Here is a 12,632-nt window from a genome sequence, read left to right as displayed (position 1 = left end):
AAGACTCCCAGAAATTGTTTTGCATCCAGGGAGTAAAGCCATACATTTCCCAGTACTGTACACAAAGCCTGCATTAAATAATCTTATTTGTAATAAAACACAGCATAAACATTTCATTCTCGTTTTCACAGACTTATACAAATTTCTAGCAGCTTGGAGCAGCAGAGCTGTTAAGCTGTTTTTAGGGTTTTACACTATTTTCTCAAGTCAGGTAATTGGACAACAGTGATTTAATCTACTGTTAAGATTTAGTAGAGAATTAGTAGAATTTAGTAGAGTACTCCTCCAGCTGCAGGAGTACTTTTAATTGCATGGTAGGATTTATTTGTGTGGAAAAAAGTATAAATTGAAAAAATAAACCTCTGTGTTATAAATGTTTAAAATAATTTCTTTGGAACTTTAACCTGTTTTGTCTCATTGAGTGTATTTCCTTAAGGACATAATTAAAAACATTTCAAAAGTGAGTGTCAGCTTCTGATAGGCTGTAGAATTAGCAGATCCATTCCCCCAGCATCAGGAACGCCCTGAGCAGATGTAACTTAATGCTTGAAAGTTTTTAATTATTTCATTTGCTTTTATTGATTTTTTTTTCCAGAACGCATGGAGACAGCCAACAAGCAGCTGGCAGAGAAGGAGTTTGAGGGGTCTGAAGACAATCGGAAAACCATCTCCCAGCTCTTTGCACAAAGTGAGTTACACAGCCATTGTGGGCCAGTGGCAAGCTCCAGTCACCTGGGAGGGAGCACAGTGCAGCAGGTTAATGATCAGCACAGAAACCAGGGCAGCGGCAGCCCAAAGCTGGCAGTGGAGAAAGGAGGAGGGATTCAAGAATTCCTTTTCTGTCAGTATCTAAAGTCCATCTGATGGGATTCATTAGAGATATTGGAGCATAGGTAATTTTCAGTTAAACCGTAAAATTAGTGTTTCCTCCGTAATTTACATATTTTATCCATCTATTTTATTCCTTGAAAGCTTTGAAATGAAACCTTTCCCAGGCCAACAGGAGTCCTGGCATGAGTTAAGACCAGTAGGAGAGGAGCCTGCTAGACCTCCTATCTCCTTCCTCTTTAATTTGCCACTGCCCTATCCTGTTCAGCAAAAATAAAGGGGATGAGCACTCCTGCAGTCTGCTGGGCTGGGTGAGGGTCAGGAATTCTGTCCACAGCAGTGGATTTATCACAAGGCAAACCAAAATGACGGGTGTGAAATGTTGCTTTTCCTTTGTTCTGAAACGTCTTGAGGCTGACGGCGTCGGGCCAACTTTTCTCTCATCCCACAGTGTGCTCCACCCTTCTGACAATGCTCACTTTTCTCCAATTGTTATATAAAAAGGTAGTGCAATAAAATTGCAAAACAGAGTTTTTCTGTGGTGTAATAGACACTGCAGCTACCCCGACAGATTCTGGTGTCCCTCTCTTGTATGATCTTTAGCTTATTCCTTGAGGTTTGCCTTGCAAGCAAATGGCTGACAGAGAGTGAATTCCAAACCTGGTGGTACTGGGAAATCTGGGAGTTTAGTCTCTCCTTCTGCTGGGTGGACACTGAGGTTCATAGGTGCACCCAGAAAGGTGGGGAGGTCAAAGCTGTGGGGCCTCTCCTTTTGGGTGAACATGGAAGCCACAGTCCTGCATTTCATCATTCCCAGCATTTCTAGAGGTGCTGCAGGCACTTGTCAAGTGAAGCAGTTCTCATTTGGAGAGAAGTGTGCAACAAAACCTCCAAAAGCATCTCTGCAAGCATTTCCAGATTAACAAACAGTCTGGTAGCACTGACTGATACCTGCTGGCATAATGCCACCCTGTCTCAATGCAGATCAGTGTCTGCAGTGCAGTGTAATGTGCTCACACTGGCAGCAACTCGTTCCTGGGTGGAGGAGAAATGCTGGGAAAAGATGGGCAAAAAAAAAAAATAAGCATGTGATGACATTTGTCCTTATGTCCTGGGCTGGCTCTGAGCTGCACTCAGGGTTTACTCTGCAGGGCTCTGGGTGCTGTTGGTGGACAGGTTTGTTTTGCAACCTGTGTGTGGGCTGTGTTGATTCCCTGGCAGAAGGGAATCTTCAGCTACTCTGTGTTGCTAAAGCTTTGCTCCTGGCTCTTCGCTGGCAGAAGAAAGGGAGTAATTGTGGTCCTGTAAATATAGTTATGCACATGCTTGCACAAACGGCCTGTGTACTCCATATGCAGTCTGTCCTAACACCCAGCACCTCGTTCCTGTTTTTCAAGCCTTCCACTCCTTGTCCTCATTCCTTTGTCGTGGGATATTGGTTTCTGGAATGCAGTTTCTCTGGTGTCATCAGTGCTGGGTGTAGATCACTCCAGGGAGTATTCTGTGGTTGTGTATGCAGCAAGTGGGTTAATGTTATCTTTGGAGCTGGTTGGCTTGAGCTGGGAATGGCAACATACACAGAGGACATCAGCTCTGTGTTGTGGCTTTGCCTTACACCCTTTGTGATAATTTCTCCAGTCTCCAATTATTTTTATCCTATCTTTTTTTTTTTTTTTTTATGAAGGCAGTTCCCTGTTCCTGCAACACTCAGCACTGCTGCTCCAACAGCATCCAGCTCTTCCTGGAGAGCAGCAGAAAAGGATGAGCTGCTGTGTTTGGGGTGGCAGGTCTGCTCTGGGAAGGGACAGAGCAGATGTATGTGCCTCACTTCTGGCCTGGGGGTCATTTTTACAGGCAGTAGAGGAAGACTGAGGAGTTCTTACTGCCGATTTGTTTTCTGACTCCTGTGAAGATATTGCTGGGGGTTCCTCAATAAGGAAAGGACAGAACCCCCTTCTGGTTTGGGGGTCAGTGTGGAAAAAAGGAACACAAGTTTTTCAGGAACACCAATCTGCTATCTCTCTCCCCAGCCTGAGATATTAAAATTACTCAGTTTGTTTTCCACTGCTGAAAGCTCAGAGGTGAAGAGGTGCCAAGTTTCACTAACCATCTGCATAATCACAGCAAATTACCTGAGTAACTGTACTGGGTGATGCACCTTCTATTCCTTCTCACTATCTTTGTGGCACATTGTTGCTTGAAGGTACCATACTTGTTTTTCAGGATTACAGATCCTTCTCTTCCTTGAAAGCCATGTCCTTTTCTTTTCCCTCTTAGCACTAGATTTGCATTCTCTTTCTTGTGAGAAGTTCCAGTGCAATCTTTCCTTTACCTCTGGAGTGAAAGGCTCCTGAAAACTGGGCAGAGCCAAGTGCTGTGCATTGATAACTGTCACTCTTTTATCCATAGACAAGGAAACACAGCGGGAAAAAGAGAAACTGGAAATAGAACTGGCTGCTGCCCGCTCCACCAACGAGGACCAGCGGAGACACATCGAGATCCGAGACCAGGCCTTGAACAACGCTCAGGCCAAGGTGGTGAAACTGGAGGAGGAGGTAAGAATGCTGAGAGAGAGGAGTTAGGGTAGCTTGTGTTCCAGCAAAAGTGGCTGTGGGAATGAGTTTATCTTGTGGAAGTTATAAGGAAATCTGCTTTCTTCAAAGCTGTTTCCATCAGCTTAGCTTTGTGTTGACTAGCTAAACACATAAGCCACAAATCTCTATTTCCTTGGAGATGCTTTTGTCTAAGCAGCCATATTTTGTTTTCATTTTGTTTCAACTTGTAAAAGTGAGCTGGAAGTGGAATCTCAGCCCTGGAAACCTGCTGAACTTGGCAGAAATTCAGATCTGGAAGGACTTTCAAGTAATATCAGATGAATGCGGCTTGTCCCTTTGCCAGGTGTGGGGACAGGGCAGATCACCGTGTGTGCCCAGCATTTGTAATAAGCTGGGCATGACCTTAGTTGTTTTCTCTGCCTTTCTTCCCAAGAGGGGATAATGCATTTGAGCTGCTTAGCTGGGCAGCTTTCACAGCAGTTTCTTTTGTAGCCTTGTCCCTGCCACTCATGGCTCTCACCTTTGTGCCCTTCTGCGTCACGGTGTCCGTCCTTTCCCCCTGCTTTCTGCTCTCCTCTCAAAGGCCCCATTTCCCATTCCAGCCTCTGCTTCCTTTACTCCTACTCTTCCTCCATGGAGAGCCTCAGGAGGAAATCTCCTGAGCAAGCACACTTCCTCACTGCAGATTTGTTCTCCAACCCTGCCATCTCCCTGGCTACCAGCACTCAGCGTCACCCTCAGCTGGGCACTGTGCCTATGTCCACCTGAATTTTGCTGCTTTCAGAGACATTCCTCAAACCCTCCCCTTGTCTGCTTTTAGTTCACTCTCCCTTCAGGATCCCATTGTGCTAACAGAGGAGGAATGATAAATACTAAGTGCATATCCTCCTCTCCCAGGTACAGGTGTAGCTCATTTCTGAGTTTTAGCCTGCTCTTCTCTAATTTGCCTTAATAGCCTTTCCCTGAACCTTCCTATGTCTCTCCCTGGTGTCCTTAATTTTTGCCCTTCCTTTAATCTCTTCATGGAAGCCTTCCCTCAGTCCCTGTGGATCTCCCCTGGACCTGCTCTGCTCATTCAGGATGTCCTTGTGGGTTTACCTGCTGTCATAAACTCTTTTGGCCTGGCATGGGTGACTTGCACTCTCTCAGGGGAGAGGGAGCATTAGGTTATAGGGTAATTTACATCTGACATGGCTCTCTTTAGCTCTCAAACGATTCTCTCATTGATTCTGCAATGTATTGGAGCTCTTTGGCTTTCATTCAAATTTCAGCACCTTATTTAAAAGTCTGATGGGTCACTAACTCCAGGTACATGGAACATCCTTGTGGTTTCCCTGGAAAATGCTTGGAGTCAATGTGGATGAGGTGCTCTGATAGCTGGGCCAGCACACACAGTGCTTGGCTGGGTTGAACCTCTGTAGAGGCACTCATTTTGGCTCCCTCACAGTGAAGTTGAAGCCTTGAGAGGTAATAATAATTGTATGTTTTATTTTCAAAAGACTGCTCTTGTTTCACTAGAAAAATTGGGTTCAGTGCTGTGGCAAAGTATTTCTGCCTAGGTAGAATAGTGAAATAGGTAAGTCACTCTGGGCTAAATTGCATGATAGCTTAAAAAGCACACATAGGCTGATCCAGAGTGAAATGATCTGCATGAGGGCTTGTGGTCACATGCATCCAACCTCTGCTCGAATCCCAGGGTGTGCAGGAAGTGCCACCCTTCCTGCTGTAGATAAATATGGAAGTGTCTCAGTGAGGGAGCAGGAATTAACTCTGCTTTTTCTTAGAGGTGAGATGGAACAAGGGAAACAAATGGTAAAGAATCACTTTTGCAGGTTTCACAAATGACTTTTTAATGAAATACTTAGGATTATAACGCATTTGTTGCCTCATTAGTGTTGAATTGTGGAAAGTTCTCCAATCCCCAGGCTGTTTGGTTACTCTGAAAGGCAGCCAAGGAGCTGCTCAGAGCTCAAGGCACCTTTAGAAGGGGCTGGGAACACCATTCTGAGTTATTGGCATTCAGTGGCCAAGAGATATGAACAATTAGTGGATTATTTCTCTATTCTGGCCAGGTTAATCGGAGTGACTAGTCCCTGTAAGTGTCAGGAATTTCCAAACTGGTCCTGCAGCAGAGGGTGGAGTTTCTTAGGCTCAGGTTTGGCAGCTACTCTGGCTCAGGGCCTGAGGGAAGGATGCATATTTCAGTTGTTGCCTCCTGTAATGTAAGTTTTCAGCTTTTCTTTTTACCCTTTCCATTTTGACTTCCTATTAAGCAGAGTAACCTTGCCTTGTGTGCACCAGATCCTTTATAAAAAGAGTATTTCCATTCTAAGGAGAGCTATAAGCCATATATGACTGTTACTGAATTTAAATGTTGCATTGGAATTGGAGCTTTAGATTATTTTCAAAACCTTTGGCTTGAATTGCTAGTCTGGACAAAATCTGTAAAATGTAGACACTTGTCTACACCTGTGGAGCTTTGAGGGTTTTTATATATACTGGATTTTAGCATCCAAATTAGAGTGAAAGATAATGGGATGTTAAATGTGATGGAGAAAGGAGCGATCTTGGAGATACTGAAGTACAGTGTGAAGCAGTTGGATGCAAAAGTAGACATTCACAGAATGCTTCTCCTGTTAGCAGGGGTGAAATGGCTCTTCAAATTTAGAACAAGCTGCCATTAAAGTTTTTGATAGTGTGGGGTTTATTTCTGCAAAGTGCAAAATAGGGTGAGTGATCATAAATATTTTAAGCAAACATAAATGTGTCTAAGAACAGAATTGCTAAGTATGTATATGTTTTATATATGATATTTAAACTTTACTACTTCTCTCCATAAAGATACACAGTTATTAACCCCTATTTTCACTTCTCTATTTTTGTTCTTCCCTTTAGTTAATGTTCCACAGTTTTGCATAAATCAGCAGCTTACTAAAATTGTTTCTAGTGAAGTATTGGTCTGTGGTTTCTAAAATCAAAACTTCAGATTATTTTCATTACATGTAATACATTTGACATAAATTGAACATATTTGAGGTAAAACGTATATTGGCTTAAAAATGTATATCACAGTCAGAAACAGTGATAATATTTGGAGCTAAAGCAATGAACAATTCTCATTTTGGAGCATGGATTGCTGTGAAGGTCTCAAGTGGGATGGCAGCAGGGTTGTGGCTGGTCATGCAGGATTTAACCCCATCTGCTCACATACACCTTGACAGCCTGGAGCAGATGGAGCAGTTAAGCTGGGCTTTGCTTTGGGCCAGGGCCAGAACTGCTGGCTTTGCAGAAAGGACCATCCTGACCCACCTGACACTGAGTAAATGCTGACTTGCTGCCAGTCCTTACCAGGCTTGGAATGTTGCAGGAGGGAGTTTGGTGCCAAATACTTTATCTAACCACAAATGCTGAGTGCAGAAGCTACAAGTGCTACTGGTTTTGCTTTTTTTTTTTTTTTTTTTTTTTCCCTCAAACTTGATGATTTCTGCTTACCCTATTTAATTTATTCCATGGAAGACCACACTTCAACGTAAGAAAAGTTTGTGGGGTTTTTTTACAGTAGTGTAACTTGTACTCCTTTGCTCCACTGCTTTACAAATCACTTTTTTACTGAGTGCCTCAATGAGACAACCACCAGGAAGATAAAAATATCTGCTCTTTGCCATCCTCACACACACACCTTGCAGTGGGAAGAGAGATGACCTCTCTAATGGGTAGAAATTGGGAGATAAGGGAGGGGACAAGTTTGAATGAAGTATCTTTTCTAAAACTGCTTGTGTTTAGAAGTTCTAAGATCCTTCAGCCATCAGAATTCCACATGAAGCAGATACCAGCTGAGATACTGTGTTCATTTCTCGCTGTGCTGTTGTGGAGAGAAAAAATGCTCTATTTCTGATAACACTGAGAGTTCTGTCTGGGGGGAAATGCAAAAATACATTTCCCAATGACATCTATTGTACTTTTTATGCTGTGCCTGAGATACTTTCAGATCAGAGCTCTGACTTGTCGGGAGGAGACCCAAAGGAGAGCTGTCTGCTTGATGCCTGCTCTAGTTTTTTCCAGTCGCTTCCCTGGGTCTATAAAAAGATATTCCTGGTCTCCACAGCTTTGTTTCACATAGACCCTGAGAGCTACCTAATACTCCTTTCAGGAAAGAGTTGCTTCTAAAAGGGACACTTTCTGGATGGCTTGTCACTCCTGGATGGATTAGGTGCAGAGGAGAGAAACCTCCCCGTTTCCTCTGTAACTGGTTCCCTCTAATGAGCTGCATTCTTGTGACAGAGCTGCCTTTTTATTGCCTTGTCACTGTCTCACATATTCTGCCTGTTAGTGATTTTCCAGTGGTGGCTTTGAGAGTTAGAACTTTATTTTAACACAAACAAACGGGGCGACGACATTGTGACATTCCCATGCCACAAACACTGTTCCCTAGCACGGGGATAGTGTTACCAAATTGTTTCAGCAGGAATTCTTGCTGAGGCCACTGGCGCCTTGTTGGGCCTGAATTCAAACAAACTGAGGGTTCAAAGGCATCCTAGAGGAATATATTCCAACTGCAAGAGGGTGAGGTGATTTAAACGTGCTTGCTGGCTTTTTTTTTTTTTTTTTTTAAACTACATTTCTGCCATAGCTGGCAAATTCTTGTGGGGAAACACATTTTCAGCTGCATGTGAATGAATTCAGCTTTAGGATAAACCCAGAATGTTATGAAAACACCCTGAATATATTAAACAAAGGACTTTGAAGACATCAGAAATAGTGGGTGGGAGACAAGCAGATGCTGATGAGTGTTACCAATTTGCTGAAATAGGAGCTGTCCAAGATGAAGAGGGTAATGGCTGGGTTTGACAAAATGCCTGGGAGAGTTCCGAATCAGTGCAGGAAGTCTTCTCTTCTTCCCCAGAAAGAAAAAAAATCTTTGCTGAGTAACGCATCTGGAAGCAACAAATCTCTTTCCAAAAAGAAGATCCTTCCCCCTCACCTGCTGTGTCCAGGGCTGTGTTTGTCCTGCACAGGCAGCTCCAGTTGGAGGATGTTACAGCCTCCTTTGTGCCTTGTGCCTTGACTGAAAATACCTCATTCCTGTGTTCCCCTGCTCCCTTTCCATGACACCTCTGTGCCCTCCTCAGAACCCTCCTTCTGCAGGGACCTGGGATCCCTGAAAGGCATTGCATGCTTTGTAAAAGCCTAAATAAATGAGGATCAGGATTTGTTTGGCTTTTAGTATGTTGTTAATTCCCTTTCTGCTGGGCAGTTGTAGTAATAATCAAATATCCTCTGTTTCTGAGAGGAAATCTTGTCTTTGGCCATCGATTTTAGACCATGCAAGTACGTGCCAAGGGAGAGGGGAAGTTAAATGAAGCTGGAAATACTGATCAGGCAGCCAGGGAATCTTTCAGGGATATTCCCTGCACTGCTTTGCTCTTTGTGCCCTGGATTTCTGCAGAGCCCAGGCCAGTCATGGTCATCTTTGTTTTTCTTGTCCTGAGTCCTGTTGCAGAATTTATGTAAACTTTGTAGTAAATGGCAGCTGGAGAGTGGCTGCTCCTGTTTCCATTGGTTTAGTCAGAATTATAGCCTGACCCCTGATTGCTTGGTTAGGACATTTTCCAAAGCAGTCAGGGATTGACCTGGAGATGATAAGGACATTATTAAAATTGTGCTGTAGGAAATGCTGGGAATGGATACAGTCATCCTGCTGTGCTTCCAGACACGCACTGAGGTTATTTGAGATCTCATATCGTAAATAGGTGTTAAAATAAAGATATTCTCATTAGCAAAATGGCTCTGTGTTTTCAAAGCACCCTTGGAGGCAAAGCAGTTATGATACATTAAGTGAACATGAGCTTGCTTCTTAGTTAAATGCTGTACCATCAAAAGGAAAATTACTATCTTGTCAAATTTATTTAAAATTACATCCCAAAGGGTGTGACTGCATCCTTGTAAAGCTTCAGGAATGAACTCTTATCTAAAGCACGTGTTCTCTGCAAGGCCTGATGCAGAGGAGAGAATTCCTGTGTCCTTTGATGCCATCCCTGCCCTGGTAGATGTTGCTGTGGCCCTTGGCACTGAGCAGCCAGTTTTGGTTCTTTGCTGGGAGAGAGAGGGTGGGGAATCCATGGCAAATGACCAAGAGCAAGCCTCAGCTTGCTGCCTTTTTTCCTTCTTCCCATCTTAGTTATGTCTTCAGCACCCTGGCAATACTCGGGAAATTGTTTCCAATTCCTGTCTTAGGAAAACAAGATCATACTCTTGATTTCTGGTAATGAAATCCCTCTGTGCTTGGAAGAATCATTCCTGATCCTGTTTACAGTGAGAGTTAGATGCCATCAGAGGGATGCAAACCAAAAATGTATAAATTTAGATTTCTCTTCTACCACTTCTGGAGAATCTTGGTTCACAGAAAAGTAAATTTTTCTCAAAAATACTTGCAGTAGCAGAGTGGCAGAGCTGGAAATGAGTGAGAGTGCCAGAATACAGTGACTTAACTGAGGGCAGCAACTGCATGAAATAAGATTATCATATAGAGAAAGGATAATTCTGACAAAAGACATTTGGAAAGCTGATTTGTCTGGAGCACATCCCATGCCATTAAAGCTTACTGAATGCCTGAGTTCCAAAAACCTGAAAATTATTTGAAGAATTTGTGAATTAATTCCAGTTTTAAGCTGTTGAAAAGAATACACACACCAGCCCTAAATCTTCCAACATTCCTAATTCTTCCTGATGCTGGAAGATGAAGTGCATCTTATGAATGGAGAAAAAAAAATGTTGTCTTTCTGCAAAGCCACTGAACAAGCTGTGCCTGTACGTTGGGTCTGGTGCCCGAGTCAGGCATGTGCAGGCAGTGCTGGGAACTTGGGCAACAGCTTGTGTTGCAACTTTTCACCTGCAGGTTTGGCTGATGGGAGAACGTTCAAAGTGGATGTTTCAGTGGAATTTCTGTGTCCTAATTCTGCTTTTTGGCTGGGCTCTTGGTATTCTTTGAATGCAGGCCAGAATGTTAATCCACACATATGCATACTCAGGTTTGTTAATTGCGAAACTGTAAAATGTTGTCGGTGGCTGCTTCTGCAGGATTTTGCCTGTGTGTTAAAAAACTGCTCAGAAATTGAAATGCTTTGTAGTAGGTAATCAGACCAAATGTCCACCACCTCATCCTTAACTTCTTTTATAAAGAAGAGAGAGGGAGGAGAGCTGGTTTTGAAGAGATTATTTTTCAGCTCAATGTATGGTATTTCACTGCCAGGGAGTTTATCAAGTTGTTCCTCACTCTCATTCAGGTCAAAACCTGAGATACTGAGTGCTCTTCATTTCTGGGTTCTGCTGCTGACCCTATATTTGTCACTTTTGGCTACTTTGAGCTGCTGTTAATCTAAGTTGAAAACTGGTGCATTAATCTGCACTTTAGTGGAGTCTGACGAACCTTAAATTGGTGTTATCAAGTACTATGATCTGGAATAAAAAGATTTATTCAGTATAACACATTTATTGATTTTTCTGCAGAGCAGCAGTGGACTATTAAGTTACATTAAAATGTTCTCATCCCTCCCATTCCAAACAAGCTTGAAATCTTGAGCAATCAAAGAATAAAAATACCTTTCTACTGTACATGCACTGGTGGGAAGTCCTTTGGCTGGATTGCTCACTGTTTGTTGTAACTTTTATTATAAAATTCTTGTTTGGGGAAAATCCTCTAAGGCAGCAACATTCACGCTGTGAGATTAGATGCCTGCTGACTTTATGGAGAGAAGAAAAGGATACTATGTCTGGGATTAATACTGATTTTTCTGTCTCTGCTCTTTGCATTGCCTGAAGGAGCAGGAGTGAGAAAAGGGAAAATTCTTTAAGAAACACATGATAAGACCTTTTTGGAGCAAAGGTGCGATGTAAGAACAGCTCCTGTTGTTCAGATCAAAGTATCCTGTGTCTGCTGAAACCAAGAGCAGATTCCTAGGGAGCGCTGTCAGCATGGGGCCAACGAGCACTGATACTTTCCCAGAATACTTTCCGCTTCCAAGAAGGACTTCCTGAGCCAAAAGTGGTGTCTTTTGTCTTTAATATCCCTCCGTGGACTTTTCTTCCATCAAGCTGTAGAGCAGCTCTTTGAACTCACATAAGGGAGCCTGTGTTTTGCATTGTGGTGCTTGTCTAGAACTTTGGCTCTGACTGTTGGGAAACGTTGCCTTCTTCCTGCTATTTTTGTATTTCAGGGTTTATGACAATCAGAGCTACAAAAGCAGTGCCCCAGATTTGCTGCACAGGGCCAGCTAATTGCAATTGTTAATCTTTTCCTAAACAGAAAATAATGCTCACAGGTGTGCAGTATTCCCTATATTTGAATAGAACCGGGCCCTGGATATGTTTTATTTTATTTTTTTTTTAAATGTTATTTTAGTTCCTTTTTATTCTACATGAATTGTGGATTAACCTTGCTAAGACAGTTACTGGGCGCTCAGTGTGGTACTTTTTCTTGCTTCTTGTGAGGCAGAGTGGCAGCTTGGTTTGCAGGATGAACAGTGGAGGAGGATGGAAGGGCAGTGGCAGGAACAGAGCAGGACCTCTCAAGAAGAATGGCCAGACTGCTGGGATAAATCTGGATAAACCTGGCATGGGGAGAGCCCGGGCCATGGCTGGTGTGTGCTTTGATCCTATTATTTTATTGTGATTGGACTGCAATAGAATGCTACAAATTTTGATTCAGTTTCTGCTTAATCTTGTAAAAATGCTGCCAGCAATTTTCAATATTGCACTGAGAGTGTTCCCAACTTGGGGATCAGCTCTAAACACTGCTGCAGTTACCTGGGAAGCCTGTATCAAGTCACTCAAACACTGTTTCAGTCCCTGGTGCCCTTTCTCATCCATTGCTGCTCTCAGACATTTGCCACAGATAATTTTCTCTGTTTCCCTGTCGTTACCATGGGGTCACTGAGGACAAAAAGGACAAATATACCGAGCAGGAAAGCAGAGCTGGGACAGAGCTGTAACATCCTGAGTGGCCAGGCCAGAGCAAGAGGCCAGGGCCCACTGACAGCATGGTATCTGTCATGAAGCATGGTATGGTTGGGGCTGGAAGGGACCTTAAAGATCATCCAATTCCAACTCTCTGCCACAGAGACACCTTCCACTGTCCCAGGGCACTCCAAACCTTGTTCAACCTGGCCTGGGACACTTCAGGGGTCCAGGGGCAGCCACAGCTTCTCTGGGCACCCTGTGCCAGGGTCTCCCCACCCTTACAGGGGAGAATTC

The 12,632-nt window shown here is 43.3% G+C and overlaps 1 protein-coding gene across 2 annotated transcripts in view; it reads left to right on the top strand.

The window, feature by feature from the left end:
* Positions 1-12,632, top strand: part of AMOT (angiomotin) — a 60,123-nt gene that overhangs the window by 36,560 nt on the left and 10,931 nt on the right. For both annotated transcript variants that reach the window (XM_053990264.1, XM_053990263.1), the window contains exons 6-7: positions 596-688; positions 3,238-3,383. In XM_053990264.1, the coding sequence (XP_053846239.1) occupies positions 596-688; positions 3,238-3,383 (239 nt within the window). The remainder of the gene's footprint in view (positions 1-595; positions 689-3,237; positions 3,384-12,632) is intronic.

Source organism: Vidua macroura, chromosome 14, assembly GCF_024509145.1.
Source record: "Vidua macroura isolate BioBank_ID:100142 chromosome 14, ASM2450914v1, whole genome shotgun sequence".
Classification (NCBI taxonomy): Eukaryota; Metazoa; Chordata; class Aves; order Passeriformes; family Viduidae; genus Vidua; species Vidua macroura.
This window is presented reverse-complemented; position numbering and strand designations above follow the sequence as displayed.